Source organism: Octopus bimaculoides, chromosome 2 (genome assembly GCF_001194135.2).
Source record: "Octopus bimaculoides isolate UCB-OBI-ISO-001 chromosome 2, ASM119413v2, whole genome shotgun sequence".
Lineage (NCBI taxonomy): Eukaryota > Metazoa > Mollusca > Cephalopoda > Octopoda > Octopodidae > Octopus > Octopus bimaculoides.
This window is the reverse complement of record NC_068982.1, coordinates 132,222,283-132,243,304: the sequence shown is the minus strand read 5'-3', so window position 1 is coordinate 132,243,304 and position 21,022 is coordinate 132,222,283. Positions and strand designations below refer to the sequence as shown.

The 21,022-nt window shown below is 32.2% G+C and overlaps 1 protein-coding gene across 3 annotated transcripts in view; it reads left to right on the top strand.

Moving 5' to 3' along the window:
• LOC106867971 (uncharacterized) overlaps positions 1-21,022 on the top strand; it is a 28,849-nt gene that overhangs the window by 701 nt on the left and 7,126 nt on the right. Inside the window, exons 1-8 of one of the 3 annotated variants that reach the window (XM_052965939.1) lie at positions 4,809-4,965; positions 6,737-6,966; positions 8,398-8,557; positions 9,508-9,617; positions 11,356-11,460; positions 12,794-12,949; positions 13,222-13,380; positions 20,394-20,636. In XM_052965939.1, the coding sequence (XP_052821899.1) occupies positions 6,814-6,966; positions 8,398-8,557; positions 9,508-9,617; positions 11,356-11,460; positions 12,794-12,949; positions 13,222-13,380; positions 20,394-20,636 (1,086 nt within the window). In that variant the 5' untranslated portion in view covers positions 4,809-4,965; positions 6,737-6,813. Of the gene's footprint in view, positions 1-4,808; positions 4,966-6,736; positions 6,967-8,397; positions 8,558-9,507; positions 9,618-11,355; positions 11,461-12,793; positions 12,950-13,221; positions 13,381-20,393; positions 20,637-21,022 lie in introns of those variants that run through there. The other 2 variants (XM_052965940.1, XM_014913051.2) reach the window with 2 other exon arrangements.

Here is a 21,022-nt window from a genome sequence, read left to right as displayed (position 1 = left end):
CACACTGTTTTACAGCACTTTTGACTGAGAATAAAAATATTTTTTTTTACAAAAGTTCACAACCATACAAAAATCATATCAACTAAGTAAATGACCTCTAAATGCATTAAAAACCATTATAACATATTCAGAACAATATTTAAGAAAATTATCTGTCTTTGAACATATGGCAAATTTACTTGGGGCAAAATGAGTAAGACAAGATGAGGTAAATTTGCCTCTTTAATTCTTCAGAATTATATTTGTAAACAGACTCGTATACATTAATATCCATCCTTAGACATCAGAAAGGTCAAAAACGTAACAAAATTTTAAATATTCAGGTCAAATGAAAAGGTATCGTGGAAAAATGGCAAATGATATGAAATCAACGAAACACAACTAAATAATAAAAAAAGAACTTAAAATATTTTCTATAGCTTCTTTACCATCTGCAATAGTGGCTCTCTTCTCGACATATTTACACACCAAGCAGTTAAAGTAAAGCAATTATTGAAATTAGTCATTACTCATATTACCCCATTTAAGACATTTTTTGAAAATTGAATTTCATCAAATTAGACATTAGTGTAGGAAAAAATGACTTGGAATCCAAAAGAGAAAAGAATATTGATTGTTAAACACCAAAAATTATCCAGATATTTTATTAGCTATCTCAATTACTATCAAAGTCAGAGTTGAGGAAAATTTTTGAAAAGAAAGTGCCTGTCACCTGAAAAGTTTCAAGCTCTCAACTTCAACAACTATTATGCTGACCAACTTTTGATCCTAAAGATGAAGCAACAGTACAAAACGGTGATGTAATACCGGCAATTTAATGATTTCAAAGAGAGAAAATAATGAGAAATCAGAAATTACACATTTTACTCCAGTTATTAATTTTGCACCCTCCCTATATATTTGTATGTGTTTTTGTCTCCACTCCACCACTTAACAACTAGTGTTGGCTTATTTACGTCTCCGTAACTAACGTTTCGGGGAATTGAAATTTATAGAATAAGTACTGGGGTCGATTTTTTTTGGTACTACTTAAATACAGAGATACTACTTAACACATAAAGCGCGACGAGCCACGATCGAGGCCGTCAGGAACAGTTCGACAGGCCACGATCGTGGCCCACATAGATGCATTTAATTTATGGTCGTTTGTTGGGGACTAATGTCATTCAATCGCTCCGATACCCCCACAGAATGCAAGAGTTCAACTAATGACTTTTCAGATGATGTAAAACTTGCCACCTTTATATACTAAGAAGATATTTTAACTTTGTTTTTGTTTTTTACGTGTGCATGGTAATCTTATTTTCGTATAATGTGCTCAGCAGTCCATACTATGTAAGTGCAAATCCCAGCACTTTATAGGTTAAATACGGGTGTTACGTACGAAACATTTTGAATGTTTGCTGTGTGGACGTGTAATGACACCCTAACCCTAAAAGTAATCCTCCCCTTCATATCGTTACGTAGATGCATCGGGATCTCTGTATTTAAGTAGTGCCGATTTGTTTAACTAAAACCATTCGTGGAAGTATTCCAGCATAGTTGCAGTCCAATGAGTGAAACAAACACAAGAAAACGTAAGCTATATTCTGAAGTGTTAATGAAGAAAACGTATTTAATTATTGAACATTTTCTGTGTAGCATAAAATGTTGCTTCAATAGTCTGCATGTTTTAAATTTTGAACAATGGCAGTGTGTTTACAGTACAACAAATATTTGTTAATCACAGCTAGACTTGCAAACCGAATGCTTCAATTCACGAGCTGTTTAAGCAAACACAAACATAATAGGATATGCCATAGGATTGTCTGATAAGTCTTAAATGGTATTTTGGAAACTATTTTAATTGTATCTACTACAAAAGGTTCATTTTACTAAAGTGATTACACTGAAGAGAATACATAGACTCAAGTTTGGCTGTAATTGTCAAAATACGAAACCTTTGTAAACACAGACGAATTTCCGTTAAGTTATTACATTTGTGGCACGTCTTTAGAAATTAGAATAGCTATGTTTGTACGACGGTTTCAACTCTAGATTATATCAACTTCGTTTTAATTTCTCTATAGAAGTTGGCGACAAGCATTTCTTAATTTTTCTTCTGAATTATTCACTTATATCAGTTAACAATACGTCTCAATACGACAAAAAGTAGTCTTGTATATAACACAAGTTATTGCATAAATAAGTGCTTCATATTCATTAAACATTAACGTCTTTAAGACGAACATTATAGGAAATAAATCTAGCAAAAACATAAATTAGTAAAACCTTTTCTGTTTTGGAATTCGTAAGTTACCCCAAACATTACGGGAAATTTTCACAGTGCTTAAAATTTGCGGACCTAGACAGGCATTTGCGCTATTAGATCATGCTCCCTCTCGTACGTAAAAACATCAAAATAGATTATGCATATTTACATTATTTACATTCGACGCGATATTACCCCTACGCCATATGCTCACGGGCATATGGCGTAGTGGTTGAGAGCGCGGGCTATTAACTTCAAGATTCCGAGTTCGATTCCAAGCAGTGACCTGAACAATAATAATAACAATATTGAAAAATACCTTAGGAATGAGAACCCAGATTCGAAATTTCCCCAAGACACCTGAAAAAGGCTGGAGGGTATATCAGCCGAAACGTTGTGTTAACAACAAACATGATGAGGACAAATATCTGTCGAATGTAAATACTGTACATAATTCCTCATCTCTTAAATACATCAAAACAGATTATATATATATGTCTGATGTTTCATTAACTCACAAAAATATTACGGGCGATTTTTTTCTAATTTATGTAATCTATTATTCCATCTTTATGAATATAACATTGTCCAATGAAACCTTTCTTAATTGTCATCAGTCGGGTACAATTCTGAAGAAATTTATTTCGAGCAGGTCGCCACATAAAATGGGCGAAGGTAAAGCGAGTGCACACCACCTAACCCTAACCAGTGTGCGCAGTAAAAAATCTGAGGTCGAGCGATCAATGAGGAGTTTTTTCTCGCTGGTTGGAAGAAAACTTGGCAGTTGTTTGGCTCCAGATCAGCGCTGATCGAACAAATCTGTGACAAAAAGCGTTGTAGTCATGATCCCTCCATTTGAGTATAACAGGAAGTCGATTATTTTCAGCAGGTAGAGTGACTATGTAGAAACTTCCTTGTTGAACGCTCAGCCAAACCGTATGCAATCATTATCTTCAACATGCACTGACATCACTTAAATGGTGGAAAATATTGTTATACAGCTTGCATACTCGACAATACTCTCGTCTGCTGGAAAACAACGTCCTCTCTTCAAAATAAGCGACATTACTTAGTGATTGATGCTTAATTGATGCACGAAAGCAATCAAATCTAATTTGCTAGTCTTTTGATGAATCTTTTCAATAAGTATGGATTTTATTTTTTCATCTTTTTATTAAAAAGTTCATTTGGAGTCAGTAACTTAGCAAATATACATTGCAAATATTTGTAAGATACTATTGTAGTCCGTGCCTGTTTCTAATACAGGCACATAATATTTCACTTGAAATAGCTTGTCTACAATATTTTACCCTTTTTAGAAAAGCTTTAAATAATGGTAGTGCTGAGAATAACTACTTAAATAATCTAAACAGATTTATTCCATTAATAAACTTAGTTTAAACCATGCGTGCGTATGTTTTATTGTGTGTAAAAGGAAGCGTTATTTTCTGATTTTCATTTAAAGACAATCGTAACTATCGGATAAAACTGAATATCTATTTCATTATATTTCGTGCTGCTGAGATCGGCTTCGATAAAACTTAAAGGTCAATTGTCAAAGTTACAAGACTTAAGAAACAAGTAAGCTTCGTGATATTCTCATTATTTTCGATGTTCGTCAGTCATTTTGTTTAGCAGTAAATCGACCAGGTTTAACAGATGTGATTATATATTTCCACTTGAATTGAGTCAGAGGAAATGTCTGGATTTAAGTAGTCTAACCTGTACAATCACAATATTTTATAATTTTCTTCTTAGATCTTTACATACAAACACTGATTCGATTGCCTTTTAGGCAATCGAATTAACGTATGTATGTAATGATCTTGAAATATGTTGAGACGAATCAATAATTTACTTGTGCATATGGTAAACGAAGTCGTGTAAGAGTTAACTTACTTTCAAACTGAGATCACAACGCGGTTTCAGTTTTCAATCGAAGCATTTATTCCGTGAATGTGCTGCAGGAAGTATGCTAATCAAATTTCTTATTCTTCCTCTACAGAAATGTTAACCCCATGTTTCTAGACAAAAGAAACCTCAATATTTTACTTGAATTGGAAGGCGGCAAGCCGGAAGGATCGTTAGCATGCCGGGAAAAATGCCTTGCAGCTTTTCGTCCGCCTTTACGTTTTGAGTTCAAATTCCGCCGATGTCGATTTTTGCCTTTCATCCTTTCGAGCTTGATAAAATAAGTAAGCACCTGCCAAGCACTTGGGTTGATGTAATTGACTTAAGCCTCCCCGAAATTGCTGGCCTTGTATAAAAATTTGAAACCAATATTTTGCTTAAATTCATTTCTGCCCAGCAGAATTCGTAGTGGGTCTTGAATGAAGTAATTTCACATAAATTATACCTTTAAAGGCTCACCAAATAACCGTGAGCGTTACAATTTTATACATTTCATTCTACGAAATATTAGATTTTAGCATATAGTGAAGAATAGTTAATATCTTGATGAGATTTAAGTGTTATTGAGTTACATTCTCACAGGGTCATCTATCTCTAATCCTACTTAAACCTTTTTCTGCAGAAATCAAAAATATCCACTCAAAAAATCCGTTTTACATACCAATCTATCTTTTGTTGAGGAGTGGCATGTTTGAAGCTATGTTTTGCCGAAACATATCAAGTTTATTGAAGCAACGTGACTTGCAGAAAATGTCAATTCTATTTACTGAAATAACCATGAAATTTAATTTCGCAGTTAAAGGGTTAAAGCAATTTCATTACCTTTTTTTATTGCTGAAGAAGTAATGAAACCCTATATATTTCGCAATTTAATTTTATTTCTATAAATCGGAACTGCCTTAATGAAATACTAATCATTTCTTTCTGTTTTTCAGGTTAAAAATTAATATTACAACAACCAACATTTAAAGATATTTTTTTAGCATAGTTTAATTCCACTTATAGAGTTGTGAGGTTAACACTACTTAAATTCGTTAAGCCTACGGTGTCGTTCCAATTAATCTTCCTTTTGTTATATCGAAGCACCGCACTAAATAATTTTCTTATTTCTTTCCTCTAAGTAAATCCGTTGAGTCAGAACTGTATATAGGTAATTATTTAGTTGAATGTTAAATCAATTTCTTTTACCTCATAAAAAAAAACCGAGATCCATTTCTTTTTAAAGATAAACACAGACGTATGACAGAATAAGTAACTTGTATTTAGGGTTTGGTTAGGATTCCAAGTTGTATTTCTTTTACCTTGAAACTTTAAAGAAAGACATGAAAGTTATGACTTGCATTCCTATGTTCTTTTTCCTGGAGTAACTATCGCTACTCATCCAACTATGTATGCTCAAGATTACAAAAGTACAAGAAATTGACAATATAGTGAGTATGCATGTTAAGAGTAAATGCATATATACTTGTGCAATCATGTCGTTTCCTTCTAACAGTCTGCTATACTACTTATTTATGGAAACACAAATAGTTTGTCGTCTTCTCAAAGAAGGCAAAATCTTAAATTTCGATACCGTAAATGTGATGGTTACAGCCGTATGCACTCATCACCTTCAGCTTATTTCCATTTTTCTTATTATCCACCACCAAGCAGTCTTTAGTACGAGGTATATGTTGAGTCAATCTAATGCTGATTCTGCTAGAATTTGAAATTATTATACAGAAAAATGAAATCGAACTCTCTATAGCAAATTCTCAAGAATCTTTTAACATTTTAATGTTTTTCATTGGGAGATCACAAACGAGTAAGATATGTATAGGTAATTTAGTTGAATCTAGTATTTAACTTGGAGTTATTTTATACAGTCATTAGATGATGGGAAAGGTCAAATCACGCTGGGCTTTGAAATCCAGACTAAGTATAGAACGGTAGTTAATCTGCTACTCACTTTTTACGCAATCTACACATTTGAAAACCATACACAAGTTTCTAACTTTGGCACAAAATTTGGAGGAGGTGTGGAGGAATAAATTAACCGCAGTGCTTGACTGATATTTATTTTAGCGATTAAAGAAAAAAAGTATAACGTAGATGTAGAGATGTGAACCGAGAACGTGAGTTAAATACAGAGGAGCATAGTCTGACATTTTGCTGGATCTTTTGCTCTGTCAACCTTTTAATACCTTAACCGATGGTAATCATATATGGGTTGTCTTTTTTTCTTACACCGCTATACAGTTCTTTATTTTGTTACACCGTACCTTGTAGTTAAAACTGACGATTAATATTCAGTATTTTTTAAAAAAGACTTTCGTTTCACAATATTGATGTAAACTAAGAAGAAAGAATATAAACATGAGATCGTTGCAATTCTATAACGGGAATTTTAAAATCAATTATCTAAAAAGCTACACAACGACTGAGACGAAAACCAAATTAGCTCAGACGGAAAAGAAAACGATTACATAACTAGAATTCAAATGACACCCCGCAACCGCTCTAATTGATAACTACAATAATTAGAAACAAATTTGTGTTCATCAGTAAACAAATGTAACAAATTTCTTCCTTCAGATATTTCCTACCACTTTCCAATATGTTTATGATCTGGTATCCATGGTAATGCAATCTGTTTCTGCCAGGCGATTATCATGACGACTGCGAGACAGTTATTATCGTTGCGGCGCATGTCTGAAGAACTGGAAAAGTTAGAGAACAAAAGTCAAAAGAAACTTAAACAACGTAGGCACTCAACAATATCTTATGAATCTTCCAGCACTGAGTGTTCGGAGCAGTTTGAAACAGTAAGTATGAATTTCTAAATTAAAAAAAAAATATTACTTAACATTAACGACTTTGCATATTCGATAAACGGATTTTTAACATTACTTTGATATACCAAGCTGTTTGCTTTTATTTCACTCTAAATGAGTGAAAGGAATTACAGAGTACATAAAATGGTAATATTTTTTGCGAGTATGGTCTCTTTGAAATTGTGATTTATAGCAGTGCAAGCAACTGATATTAAGTGATAAGATATTTAAAAAATACCAAGGATTGTCAGAATATTATAAAGTTTTGTTGTTGGTCTAGGTTTTCAGGTTCAACGTTATTAATAGTTGAGATAGGCATTTAGATATGTTAATAAACTGATAGTTACGCAGATAGATGACTCGATGAATAAAAGTATAGATAGGTAGAAAGATGGATATCCCGATGGATGGGAAGGGAATTAACTAATTGATTTGAATTTTTTAATGAAGTGCACTTAGGCTATCTGTAGATTTACAGCATCTCTGCTTTCAACAAATACCTTACCGCTGATGACATCCTTCTTCAACATGTTGCACAGTTGGGATACTGCACTTGGTGATACAGTTTTGTAAAAATGCACCAAGATCCTGTGATGAAGGTAACAGCTCCCAACGCATACATTTACAGATTGTTCTGAACCATCAAAGCTACTTCACTTATCTATTTCTAAACGCACGCACAAAGGTAAAAAGATGTAGAAAGAAGAGCTGACTGACATGACTCAAGCTAAATCATTTTGAACCTTTGGCAAGGTAACAATGCTAAGATTTAGCAATTTAATATCAAGATATATTGTCTGTTCAATATTAATTAATTTTTATAAAAAATGCATTCAACAAAATGAAAGGACAGCCATTGCGTTTTAATGTATCTATGGATACTAGGTAGATAGTTTAAAAGTAATTGTAAAGTATATAAATTTCTAGCATCTCGTGTCTGTGTGTGTGTGTTATTCACATTTTCAACCGTAATTGTGTTTTCTGATTTGTTGGAATACAAATAAAAAATTAATATAAATCAAATACAAGAGAAAATTCATTGGATCGATCATCTATCGACTTGGAAGGATACGCGCTTAGCACTGCTAGGTATCGAAATACGCGTCATTCCCATGCGACTTATTTTCAAATATGTGAACTAAACCATTGAGGTTGTGTAAATACCTATGACTGACAAGATTACACATCTACACTTTTGTCATGTCCTCCCGGCCTAAATACTTATGATTCTAATTTGCAATAGCAAAACTAGCACTCGGTTTTTGCTAAAGGCACGAGAGATAATCCTTTTCTATTTTACATAATTTGTTAGAATGAATTTTCGCAGTCCTAATCAAATCTAAACGTAATATTTTCACAAAATATCTAGTATCTGAACATTTCAATGCGAAATAACTTTTCTTTTCCACTCAATTTCGTCAGGTTCTTCAAGACTCTGTAAATGTTAAACATAAAGTACGATTAGATATCTGCAGTGATGAAAATTATATACGACCTGGTGATGGACCTGATGAGAGTTATGGAAATCTTGAGTGCAACTGTTCGTCAAACAAATGCAAAGGGCTCTCATTCCAAATTTCAGGTATATAAGCCACGCTACATATCATACGTTACCTCCTTAATTACTGTTATTCACAATGATTGTATGTTCTTCATCACTGATTTACTATTTCATATTAGAGTGACCCCAGTAGTTCTCTCAAACTGAAAAAAATATATTTTATTTAGATTACATAATATTTAGGTTAGTCGATTAAAAAAGAATTTATGAATCTCGAAAACTTAGAAATATAACACCATTAAAAACTTTGTCAATATCGGATCCATCTTAGAAAACCTATATCTATGCGAACATTTGAACACTGTACCACAAATTAACAAAACACTCGTCAGTTTTACATAGTGTCTTTACATCAATAGGTTGTGTCACACTGTTGTACGCATTTGCATATTCCTCATCTACGCCTATTGGTCATGAATATGTTAGTAACACGATGCAAACTACTAGTTTCTGAGCTAGCTGTTAATCACTTCGCGGTCTTATAGTACTATCGCTATTTAATACTTATTGCTCTCATCTCTCACTACGCACAATATGTCTTTCAGATTTCCTTTGAAATATTTTTTTCCTATTCAAACAAAATTTTATTTTCCATGAAATGATTCCGTAGACTCTCAAGAGTCTAGTTCAAGATTTGTTTCGTTTCTTGATTATATCACTTTCGTTTAAGTATCAGATACATCAAGGCCACTTAATCTCCGTACAATTCCTTACTAGTTTAGAAATATTCAACATCATATTCCGTGGTGAGCATTTCTTAATATCAAACTTCTAAGTAGAATTATTTCAGAGTTCGAGATGTACTATTTAGTTAATGTAATTATCAAACATATTTTGTATTTGAATTAGTTATATTGATTTTTAAACCTCGCTGAAACCACTTAACAATATTAATCAGATTTAATATATACGAGAAACATGCATTTTGAGATAGTCTTCGACGCTTGTAGTTTCAATATTTCATCAAATAGATTTTTCTACCGACAAAAACTTACCACCAAACGTTACCGACATCGATACTGGGGTTACGGACTTCACAAATTGTGGCGAATATGCACAAGACATCATTCAGTACTTACAGGTTTGTTTCATTTTTTTCTCCAAATGTTTGCAGTTTTTACTTTTATAACGTTATGCTTATCTAGTAAAACCTAAAAGTTAAATTCATTTCATTCTATCATTCACTAAAGCAATTTTGGCATTATACACTTTTAGAAAGAGACCATAATCTGACAATTGAAGGATTTACTCCTAATTGGCATTCAGTTTTGCCACTACATAAGAACTACATATGCTCTTGAAGACTATATATAAATCAGCAGTGATAGCAAATAATCTGCTGGTGTAAATTTGCCAATTAGAGTATGATAAAATGATGCAGCACTCTATAACGAATATATGGATATTTTAACCTTGTTTTAAAACATTTTTGGATTTAAGACCATATAGAAATTGTGTAAAAGACAAGCAAAAATAAAAGTAAAAACTAAAAAAAGCTTTTTGGTGATTTTATTTATATTCTCGACTACCTGTTTTGAATGCGATGTTCGTTGTGATAACTTTTAATGTTAAGGAATATTAATGTACATCAAAATTACAACAGTTACATATGTATCAAATAGATACAGACACAAACTTACTATTATTTCTTCATTCACCAGTCTGTTATTGCTGAATTTTCTGGGAAGCAAACCTGCGATCAATTTTCGATGCCCAGCAGTAGCTCTCTCTTTCTAATATTTTAGTAACGCTTTAGAGAACAGATGCTAAAAATTCCATTTTCTTCCCACTTTAGGGAGCTAGTCTGAGGAAAATTATCAACTACATATTTTTCAAAATTATAGTCATTTGAAGTTTATATTCTTAAAATATTCTATTCCACTAAGGTTGACTTTGCCTTTCATTCTTTCGGGATCGATAAAATAAGTACAAATTGAGCACTGGGGGTCGATGCTATCGACTTATCTCGTACCTGAAATTGATGACATTGTGCTAAAAACCAATATTCTTACGACTAGAATTTGATTTCTCAGTATATGTCCATAGACATATACTGTTTATGTAAAATCACATTATTTAACGCGAACGATACTTTTCTATGACCTTACATAAGTAGTCGGGAGGAAAATATTTTGCTGACAATAGCGAACTACAGCTATAATATAATCTAAATGCTTTGCTATCAGTTGTCAACTATAAGCATAACATTTCAGTATAATTACGTTCAACAAGGTAATCGAAATTTATAATGTTTAATAATATTGGTGTAATCTGTACAGTTAAAACTGAATATGATCGCTATTCTGAGAGATTTAATGAGCTGGTGCAAGCTATCCATCAGATTTTCCTTATGAAATCTTTGCCTCCAAATTTATATTTCTTCTAAAAAGATTTTCTATTTTTCGCATTTCATATTCTGTGACTGATCCCACCAGAATACAAAATAGTAAAAAAAAAACAACAAAAAAACTAGAGAATACATAAATTTAGCAAATCAGAACTTCAGGTTTTTTAATGACCAATATTAATCGGATATACAGAAATTTACAGTTTTTAATTAACTTCAATCACAACAGCAAATGATGAGTATAGTTGTTTAAATGCACGAACATCAGATAGCTGAATTAAAGCTTGAGTCGAGTTATTTCCGAATCCTGAAATCAGAGAAATTAAAATTACAAACTATAAAACATTCGAAACTTTTTGTTTGATCTGAAAGAAAAATATCAAATTTCTATTCGGTGCATATTATTGTTAATTGTAAGCAATATGTGGTTTTGGAGTTTATTGAAAATTTTTTATGTATTTTTAAATTGTAGGAAATTGAAAAGAAATGGGTCTTAAGAGCCGACTTTCTACGCAGACAAAGAGAAGTAAGCTGTAACAGTCGAGGAATTCTGATTGATTGGATTATCAATGTACAAGTAGGTGTAAAATTTCTGATTATTTTCCTTACAATTTACTGTTAATTGGAATGATAGTGCACAGTATATAACTACATAACTACGTAGGCACAGTGGTTTATATATTTAGCTTATTTAATTTAAAAGAAAGTACAAATTTTAATTGAGCTCGAAATTTTACAATGGATAAAATTTCTTGTTTCAAAATTTGACTTTAGTTTTTTTGTAGTTTGCCATTAACTTCATTCGTCTAATGAAACTTTCAAGTTGTCCATGAATTAAATTGGGTGGTGAGATGTTCAAGCTGGTAATGTAGTATACTATCTGTTTATGAGTCGTGTATATCAATTTGCTGCTGGTGTTAAGTTTCTGTGCAGGATACTTACTTTTTATCGTGCTTCACTTCATCAAACTGTCGGAAATACTAAATCCATAATATTCGACCTCGGACGACCTCGACATTAAATCTGAGCATTTGTTGCTCTCGATTCCTCTTGTTTAACATCCGTTCTATGTACAAATCATTCAAAACCAGGTTTAGAACATTTTGGACCATGAAATATTACCACCAATATTAATGGCTTCAAATCAATGTGCATAGTGTTGATGCATTGAAATGTCCAAATTCATACCGCTTTGTTCCTGGTTCAAATATTATCAGCGAAGCTGATACATTCATAATTAAAATACATCCATAATTAAAATATGTACCGTCAATAAGTACATTGATAAGTAGTACATTCATTAGTTGTTGGCCATTCTGTTAATTATTTTGTCTCTGTAAAGAGTAGTGATAAAACTAAATTGCAATTGTAACAAGTTTCGAAGAAACCATGTAGCTTCATATGTAATCAGCTCTTTGTCTTGACAATTGGTATTTCAAATGGTCTGTTCACCATCTAACTACACACGCAGTGATATAAATTATTAATACTTCCAAAACGAATCATGATCGCAAATTGCATTTCAAATCCATGCTAAGGCTGCCATGTCAAATATTCTACAACTGTGGGCTATAAATTGGCATTGTTCTAATGCTGATATACCCAATTTCTAATTTGATTTTGCTTTTAGTTTCAGAATCTAAAGAACTCCGAGTAAAAGCACTTCTATTTCAAAAAAAGTATGATGGGACATTAGAATTGTCTTTTGGACAGAATTTCATACATATCCATGAAAATAGTGATGAATTCTTTTTCCCGTTATTTACTGCAACAGTTTTATCTGTTGACCTATCTCGAGAGAGTGGGTTATATGTAAAAGATTTATCACATTATTTTATTATTTGACCATAAGCATGAGACTTTTTGTTATGAGGTTGGGAAAAATCAATTTTTTTAATGTTAATGTCTAGGTTCATCTGAAATTCTGCGAAGAAACTTTAATGCTCACAGTGAAGCTCATAGATGTATTTTTAGCTGTTCAAAATACACCCCTGGATAAATTACAACTTCTTGGAATTGCATGTCTTTTTCTTGCTTCCAAATTTTACCAACAAGACATTTTAAAGGTTAGTCGTTATATTTTCGTGTTTTATTGTTGTAATAGATAACATTGTTACTACGCCATTGTCTACAGAAACGTAGTATTTGCTTGTATTCATACACCCACGCTCCTGAAATTAAATCAGTTACAGTATATACATATATATATGAAATTCACCTGGGAAATTATTAACAAAAGATTTAGTAATAAAAATAATTATACTCTCGATAATCACAATACAAACAAAATACAACACTCAATTCACATGCCTAATGAAGGTGTTTAATTGAATTCCAGGTCTCTCAGCTCATTTATCTGACAGATAACTCTTACAGCAAACAGCAATTGCTCTCAACAGAATTGTTTGTTCTAGCAGTGATGAATTTTGAATTATCAATACCAACGCCAATCGTCTTCTTGGGAAGATTTTTACTGGCTGAATTACATAAGAGAGAAGTATGTAACCTTATTTTCTTTACGCTTACGAATTTTATGAGTATTTTCGCAGGTGTGTATTTCTGTTAAGTAATGAATATTTTCACGAGGATCTTAATTGCTAACCATAAAGATTTTCGTTAGATCTATTTTGTTTATATTGTAATATTCAATATTGATTGATTAATTTGAAAATTTCAGTTCTAAAGTGGATCACATTTTAACTCTTCCCTATTTTCTTATACGATGAATTATACGATTGCATTAATTTATAAATTATATCACAATAGTTTTCACTTTAAGGTATAGTGATATGTGCATAACTAATCAAAATATGTTTTTATAAATGGGTGATTTCTTTTTTCGTCAAAGAAAAGGCAGATAAAAATTTATTCATTTTTCTCTATTCACGGATTGTGTATTCCTTAATATTGTAGCAAATTTTGAAAGGAGTGACTTGTGCAGAAGTGTTATTTTTACCATTTACAATCTTGGCCATTTTTTTTATGTAACTCGGAAAGAAATTTAATTTCCCGTATTGGGAATGCATACTGAGCAACTGCTTTAGATTTTGCAATAAAACTCACCCATAGAAAAATACAATACACTCAACGGATCTGTACGCCATTTAAGTAACGGTACAGGCCTTTTTATCCATTATCATATGTCTAGATTTCAAAAATAGCTTAATTCTATGCTTACAACCATCATTTGAATTATCCAGTATGATTTGACAAATTAAGGGGAAAAAAAGAGACACACCTAAAACTGGACATCTATGTCGAATCTACAAAGTTCATGCTGTTTGATAAGGCTTTCTGTATAACGTGTATAAAACACAAGGAAACGGCTGAAAAGAGATAGTCGAGATAACATTTGTGTATATTTAATTAAAATCGAGACATAACATTGTCTGACACAATTATTTTCTAAAAGGATCATACTTATACAAGGCTTATCAAGGGGTGTAACCCAGTGAAAAATTTGAAAAAAAAAATCTTGCGCCTAATTTCCTATTATATTTTAATATATAATTAGCTGATTTGCATAGGATATTTGAATATATAATTAATTTGGGTATTGAACTGGTTGCTCTAAAAATGCAGTTTAGCTAAGTGACAAGAAATCAAATTAGTTTACTGCATTTCTTACAGAACTTGAAATAGTTCATTTGTGTATATCTAGATTAATTTAGTAATTCTTTTTCTTTTGACCATCCCGACTTTTGTGCATGAAATGTTTGTTAAAAACTACACTCTAAAGAATATTTTATACAGATAAACTCCTTTTTTATAAAGTCACGTAAAACACGTGATGTTTTAGTTAATATATGCACCGAGTTTTGAAACACAGGTGTTTAATATCACAGTCCCTACCCATTATTAGCCAAATTGCATGTCATGTAGTTTTTGCTATATTTCGAAACCGTTTTAAGCTGCGATAGCTCCAGAGCGTTTTGTTTAATGAGCAAAATTATTTCTTTTTTTTACTGAAAGAAACCTGTTGCTAAGGTCTTTAAACTGTGACTCAGTTATTTTACACGTATCATGAATTTTTGTTGTACTATATCTAATGGTAACAGTTACAAGCTAAATTTTATAACCTTTAGTTTCGATCGTCTGATTAACCACTTACAGGACAAAGTATTTGATAAATATGGTATTAAAAATAATAAATATTAATTACATAAAACTTATATCATAAAGACGAACTATTTTCTGAAACAAATATTCGTCATACACGTAAATATACTTAGATCACTTTTGTTTGTTATTAAAAAAAAAGATAAATCTAGTCTGTTTACACATCGTCTCTGGAAGAAAATCACTGAAATAAGGGTTCACTTTTATTGTAATAAGACTTATTTATATAGAAAATTGACTGAGATTGATGTCATTAATATCGGAAATTAGTTAATGATAAACATCATTATATTTTGGCGACTACAATATCAGATTTCTCAGACTATTAATTTCATAGTGTGTGTTAACAAATGAGATTATCATGGCTGGAATGCTTTTAATAACAGGTCTGCTTGTTCAGAACTGATCTGGTTTAACAGTTAAAATCTGTTATACCCAACTCAACTCAATTCCCAAAAGTTTACCCGTTAATTTTTGAAAATTTGCCTCCATTTTATTTTGCTATCTCGTTCTCCTCTCAGTTTCTCATGCACATTGTTCCCTTCTGTTCTGACATATTTTTCCTTTGAATTTATTTTTGAATCTCTATACAAACTCTATACCCATAGGCTCTTCTGCTGGGGGTTTGCTTTTTCTATTCGATGACTCTTTCACCTTTTCTCTCTCTTTGTTTTATTACCTTTACTTTATGTTAAATTTCCAATCTTCACATAAAAAATCTACTTAAAAATGAATAAAAGTTACACAGCCAAAATTAATGCAGATTGTTTAGGAGTTTAGACATTCTGAAATAAAACTAACCAATCTAGGGTGGTTGGTAGTCCTGACATTCTTTTACTAATAGTGTTACGATGAACGTATCACAACTCTCATTTTTGTAGTGTGGTAAGTATAAACATATTGCCTGATTTAATTCCGATTTCTTACCATCGGATACGCTGCGTCCCTCGGATCAGATGCATATTTGAGCTTAAATATTGGTAATGTTCATACATCGATGAGCGTACCAGTTCCAAATGAAGGTCGACCACCAGATTTTACCTGAATCCGCAAAAAGCATTTTAAGAAGTTGTCCATTAGTGAAAAATGTCGTTTCCTACTGATTCTGGGTCATCCACATTGATCAATTTTGAGACTATTAAATAAATCCATTAGCCTGCACCTGGGATGCCTGGTGAATAGGTGTAGAGGTTAACTGCAACCATAAGAATTTACTCGTCTGTCTTCATCAACAAGTAAATAGTCACAAATGTGGCGAAGTCACATAGAAAATTGAAAAACACTCTCCTGGGAAATTCTTCCTATTCCATCCATTCTTTCTAATTATACATATAGCACACGTATGAATCTTTAGACATAAACCTTTCGTCCATATATTTACATAAGATCTACTCTTGCTTATCAAAATCTGTTAATTACCGAGACATAGTCTCTTTCGTATTCCTGTGAATTCATTTGCTGCGTACACCGCTAAGTAAAACCCCCTATTCAATAACAGCAGTTCGATTAACTATCATTGTACATTGAAGAAGCCTATTTCAACTTAGCTCTTTTAAAATATTTTCAATTATTTCAATGTACGAATTAATTTCAGTGTAGAGGTCGAATTTTTAGCCATTCAGGCGCAGTCTTAATTAGTATTCGTATAATGTCTTTGACCAAAGCACTTTCTAACGCTTAGAAACCTAAAAGTTAACCTAATATCACAGGATGTTCCCTCCTCACACCTCTTAACCTACGAGGAATCATGACGTGTTCAATTAATATTATTTTGTAGACATGGTTTGGGGGTTGTATCAAAGGGGATTAAATTTATATTCTTGATGTTTAAAGCTCTGCCAATTTCGGGCTGACAACCTCTAGCGACATAGGCGCTTCAACTTTGACCTATGCTGGCTGATAACTCATTCTAGGCATGTCTCTACATCTCTAACAGTCCAAGATCTCAATCCTGAACTTTTGAACGTGTTACAGGTAAATTGTAAAGTAGCTATAAAGGGGACACTACATAAAGAGTGGCTTATCACCGTCCAAGAAACGATCACCATTAGCAACGTTTTTAGCGCCAAGAAAGATGTCTTAAGGCATTGCATATCCTTAATGTTCTCGCCTCTTAAATTTATACGCGGTGACAACCTGGTAACTTGTTTAGAGGATCTCTACTTATCCAAATTCTCTTATCCGCCACTGCTCAACTAAGAATACTCTGTATATAGCACGATTGTTGATGAAACTACCGTATTAGCTACATCAGTACTATATTCACACAGTTTCTAAGCTCGAAAATTTATTTGGACACACTCCAACTAAGCTGACTAGTGACAATAGACAAATCTCTTGTAACTTTCTGCCCTCTTAAAAAGAAGATACGTAACGTAGTTCTAGATGCATTATACCTGATCAAAGGTGTAATTAATCGGAGCTGACCGGAATCTAAACAGCAATAACTTCGGTTACTTCGAATACTTACAAGCAGTGTGCTTCAGAACTGGCTTCTAGTCAGTTTGGTACGATAAACTCTAAGTTTCTTAAGTATGAATTCTATAAAATCTTGCGTATATAATCGCTGGATTAGCTCACTCTCAGCAAAACTGAAAGCAACTCCTTATTGGAGTATTGTTTGCATGTATGAAATAGCATTGCTGCTACACGAAAATATTCCAGCCATCGTTCACGGATCATTAGAACTGTTTTTTTTTATTGAGGAAATTAATAAAAAACATTTTAAAACATTTGTTTTCACATTTATGTAAACAGTAACATTAAATTATGTTCAAAAGCAAATTAGTTTAGGGAAAGCTGTTTAAATTTGAAAACATGTAGTTTATGAAAGGATACAATAAAGAAATGCATAGATTAATCCGTTCAGAAAATATCTAGCAAGAATGAATATTGTTACTCGCATATCTTTTTTTATGTGGATATGAAAAAATATTATGTCTCACATGGTGTCATATACAGTGTATGGAGGCGTGTGCGTGGTTTGGTGATATTAAATCTTGCTTATTTATCTTTCGTATTTTATCTGACAGTCAAGTATCAGATGGTCAAGACAAGAAAACTGAACTAATTGCATTAGTAATTCGTTTCATCATTATGAATTAGAATTCCATAGAATCAGTGTAAGAAATTAATAAACAACGAAGCGGTAATATAAAATATTTCATAACGATTATTCTCAAAACTTTTTGACCTTTCAATTTCTTGCCCGAAAACATCGCATTGAAAACTCTGAGACCACATTTGGAGAACGGTGGTCTCTCAGTAACTTTAAGATCAAATCTAGTGGAAAGTACGCCAGCCTTATACTGTTGAATGTACACTGATCCAGCTATATTTCATATTGTATGAGAAACCACTAAAAAAAAACCTGCTACTAGTTGAGCTTGAGATTTTTTAACAGTTGTTTAGCCACTTATTATCTGTGATTGAACAGACATATAATCAAAATGTTACATCCATGACAGTCTCGTGTTTTTGTATTTCTAAGACTACATAGTACTGTGTTTAATTTCATCCTGTTAAATTCCGGGTTCAAATATCTCCTGAATCGATTGTACATTGATTTTACTGAAGTAGATAAATCAAATATCCAACCTTTTAGTAAACTTCCCAGGTAGTAAGTCTTTACAGTTACTTGTCTCTTATCGGTACTTTATTTACACTTTACGAATTAAATATTGGCTTGTTTCTGACTGGATACAAAGACTATATTTTAGAGAAAGAAGAATAAAGACGTATCTTTTATATAACTTATAACAAGAGAATCCATCCGGTTACACATTTTAACGACTTATTAAACAACCTCATTTTTCAAAAACACTTAAAAAATATATTTTATTGCATAAAGAATGGCGTACGGCAATCTGACAAATGCCACACACGTCCACTTTTGAATTGAGCTATGTCGCTTTGCCTGAAGCCATTAATGATTACCAAAGTTATATAAAAGTTAAATTGTTACACTTATTGATTCCTTTTCTCAAAAATGTATGACCTTTATATCCGGTAAAAAATCTAACAAAAACAATATTTAATTCATAAGGTGTAAACAATGTATAAAGATGTCTAGAAAGCTTAATAGAAATTGTTTTTACAGGAAAAGCTTCGATTTCTGTTTGAAACAATTTCCACTTAGCTTTCATCGTTAAAGGTTTTATTTAAAAGTATGGATGTCACAAACTCCCATTTTCTTTCTTATTGAACATGAAACATGTCTAGTTTTGTATTACGATAACCTATTACTAGTGATGAGAAAACTTAGATTTAACGCTAAATGTGTGTTGTTTTTAAGCTGTAAATGATTTTGGTGGGGAAGATATGCTAACCCTACGTGGGAGATGATAAATAGCGAGATACTAGTAGAAACTGAAGCTATGTCAACAAAGACGAACTCTCGATGTAATTACCAGAATATTATAAATTTGATGTATATTAACGCCCACATAAACAATTTTATACCTTAATAGTAAATCTGAATTCATTATGATTCGTGGGCTTGAGTATTTATATTTCGTTTTGATTCTGCCTCCTAATGTTATATCAGATTTAATCACGAATATGACTTTGACTAATTTGTTCAGTTAGTTTCTGAGAAACCCACATTGGACTTACTAATCGCAACAAATTTAAAACAATTTCTTTTAATGATTGCTAAACTAGAATTGAGCAGTAAATACATTTTAAAGTGTTTTTTATAAATATGCGATGCTATCCTGTGTGTGCATGTGGAGTGAGGTAGAATCTGTATTGTTGTTGAGGTGGAATCTGTATTACTGAAGTGGTCTATCTCTCCAAAGATAACAGACAAATATCAACGCATAAATATGTAAAAAATTGTGAACACAAGTTATGTTTACCGGGGGAATTATGCTAATGTGGTAACAAGACATAACTCGTCATATTAATCTCTTTCAAGTCTTTTCTATATCTGCATAAAAGAACTTTGTTTATAAAGGGGAAAAAAAGCAATAAACAGTAATACGCCAAAGTTTCTAAGAATAGCAGTAATCTCTTGGCAAATGAAAATTACGACACTTGTTCAATTCCTGGTTGATTCTCGGTACACATAAAAGCAATAGCATCAATCACGATGTATTAAGGCTTATGGACAAATTTTGTTTTATTGATTCGGTATAAATACGACCGCTCCTTGTCTAGAGTCAACTTTTATTTTAATACACGATGAGTTGATTTAGTATTAGAAATAGAAATATAACCTTTCTTCATTGAAATTTGAGAACCATTTTAATAATCAAGAACTTTGTTTAGAAATGACGAATCCGTTTTAAATATTTTATCTATCGCAAGAAATTAAAACAAAATATTAATGAAATTCTCATTCTCATCAATTATATTTTAGATTTCTGACAAATTTATTCTGTTTCATAGGTCGAGGACCTTTGTAAATATTTGATGAACTTGGCCCTAGTGGATCACGAATTCGTGGTTTATCGATCTTCAGAAATTACAGCGTCCGCTTTATTACTTTCTCGATACGTTTTGAAACCGAACATAAAAGAAGCATGGACGCCTGGGTTAACTTATTATACTGGCTATAAACGGTTTCAGTTGGATTCTTGCGTTAAAAAATTAGCAACGAAGCTACTTGATGTCGAAATATCTGAATATCAGGTAAGTCATTCAGTATATTTTTTATTGTGGATCAGTAGATAAGCACTTAAGCAAAGCACATGTAACCTTTCTAATTACTCTGAGAATTTTACGCGAGTTGTTCAATTCCCGAAATGTGATTGATGTTAGGTGAGGGTCGAACTGTGTGAGAGTAAAATAGTTCACTGAATAAATTACAACTATTTATCCATATGGGTTTTAAGATATTAACATTTATCGTGGGGAGGTGGAAGTAAATATTGAACGCTGATCCGAAATTTCCACATAGATCAATTTCGAGAACTAACTCTACCATCAACTTTCACAATCAACTATATACCTCCGAGACAGATATCTGATAAAAGAAAATCAATATTGTGTGTGTGTGTGTGTGTGTGTGTGTGTGT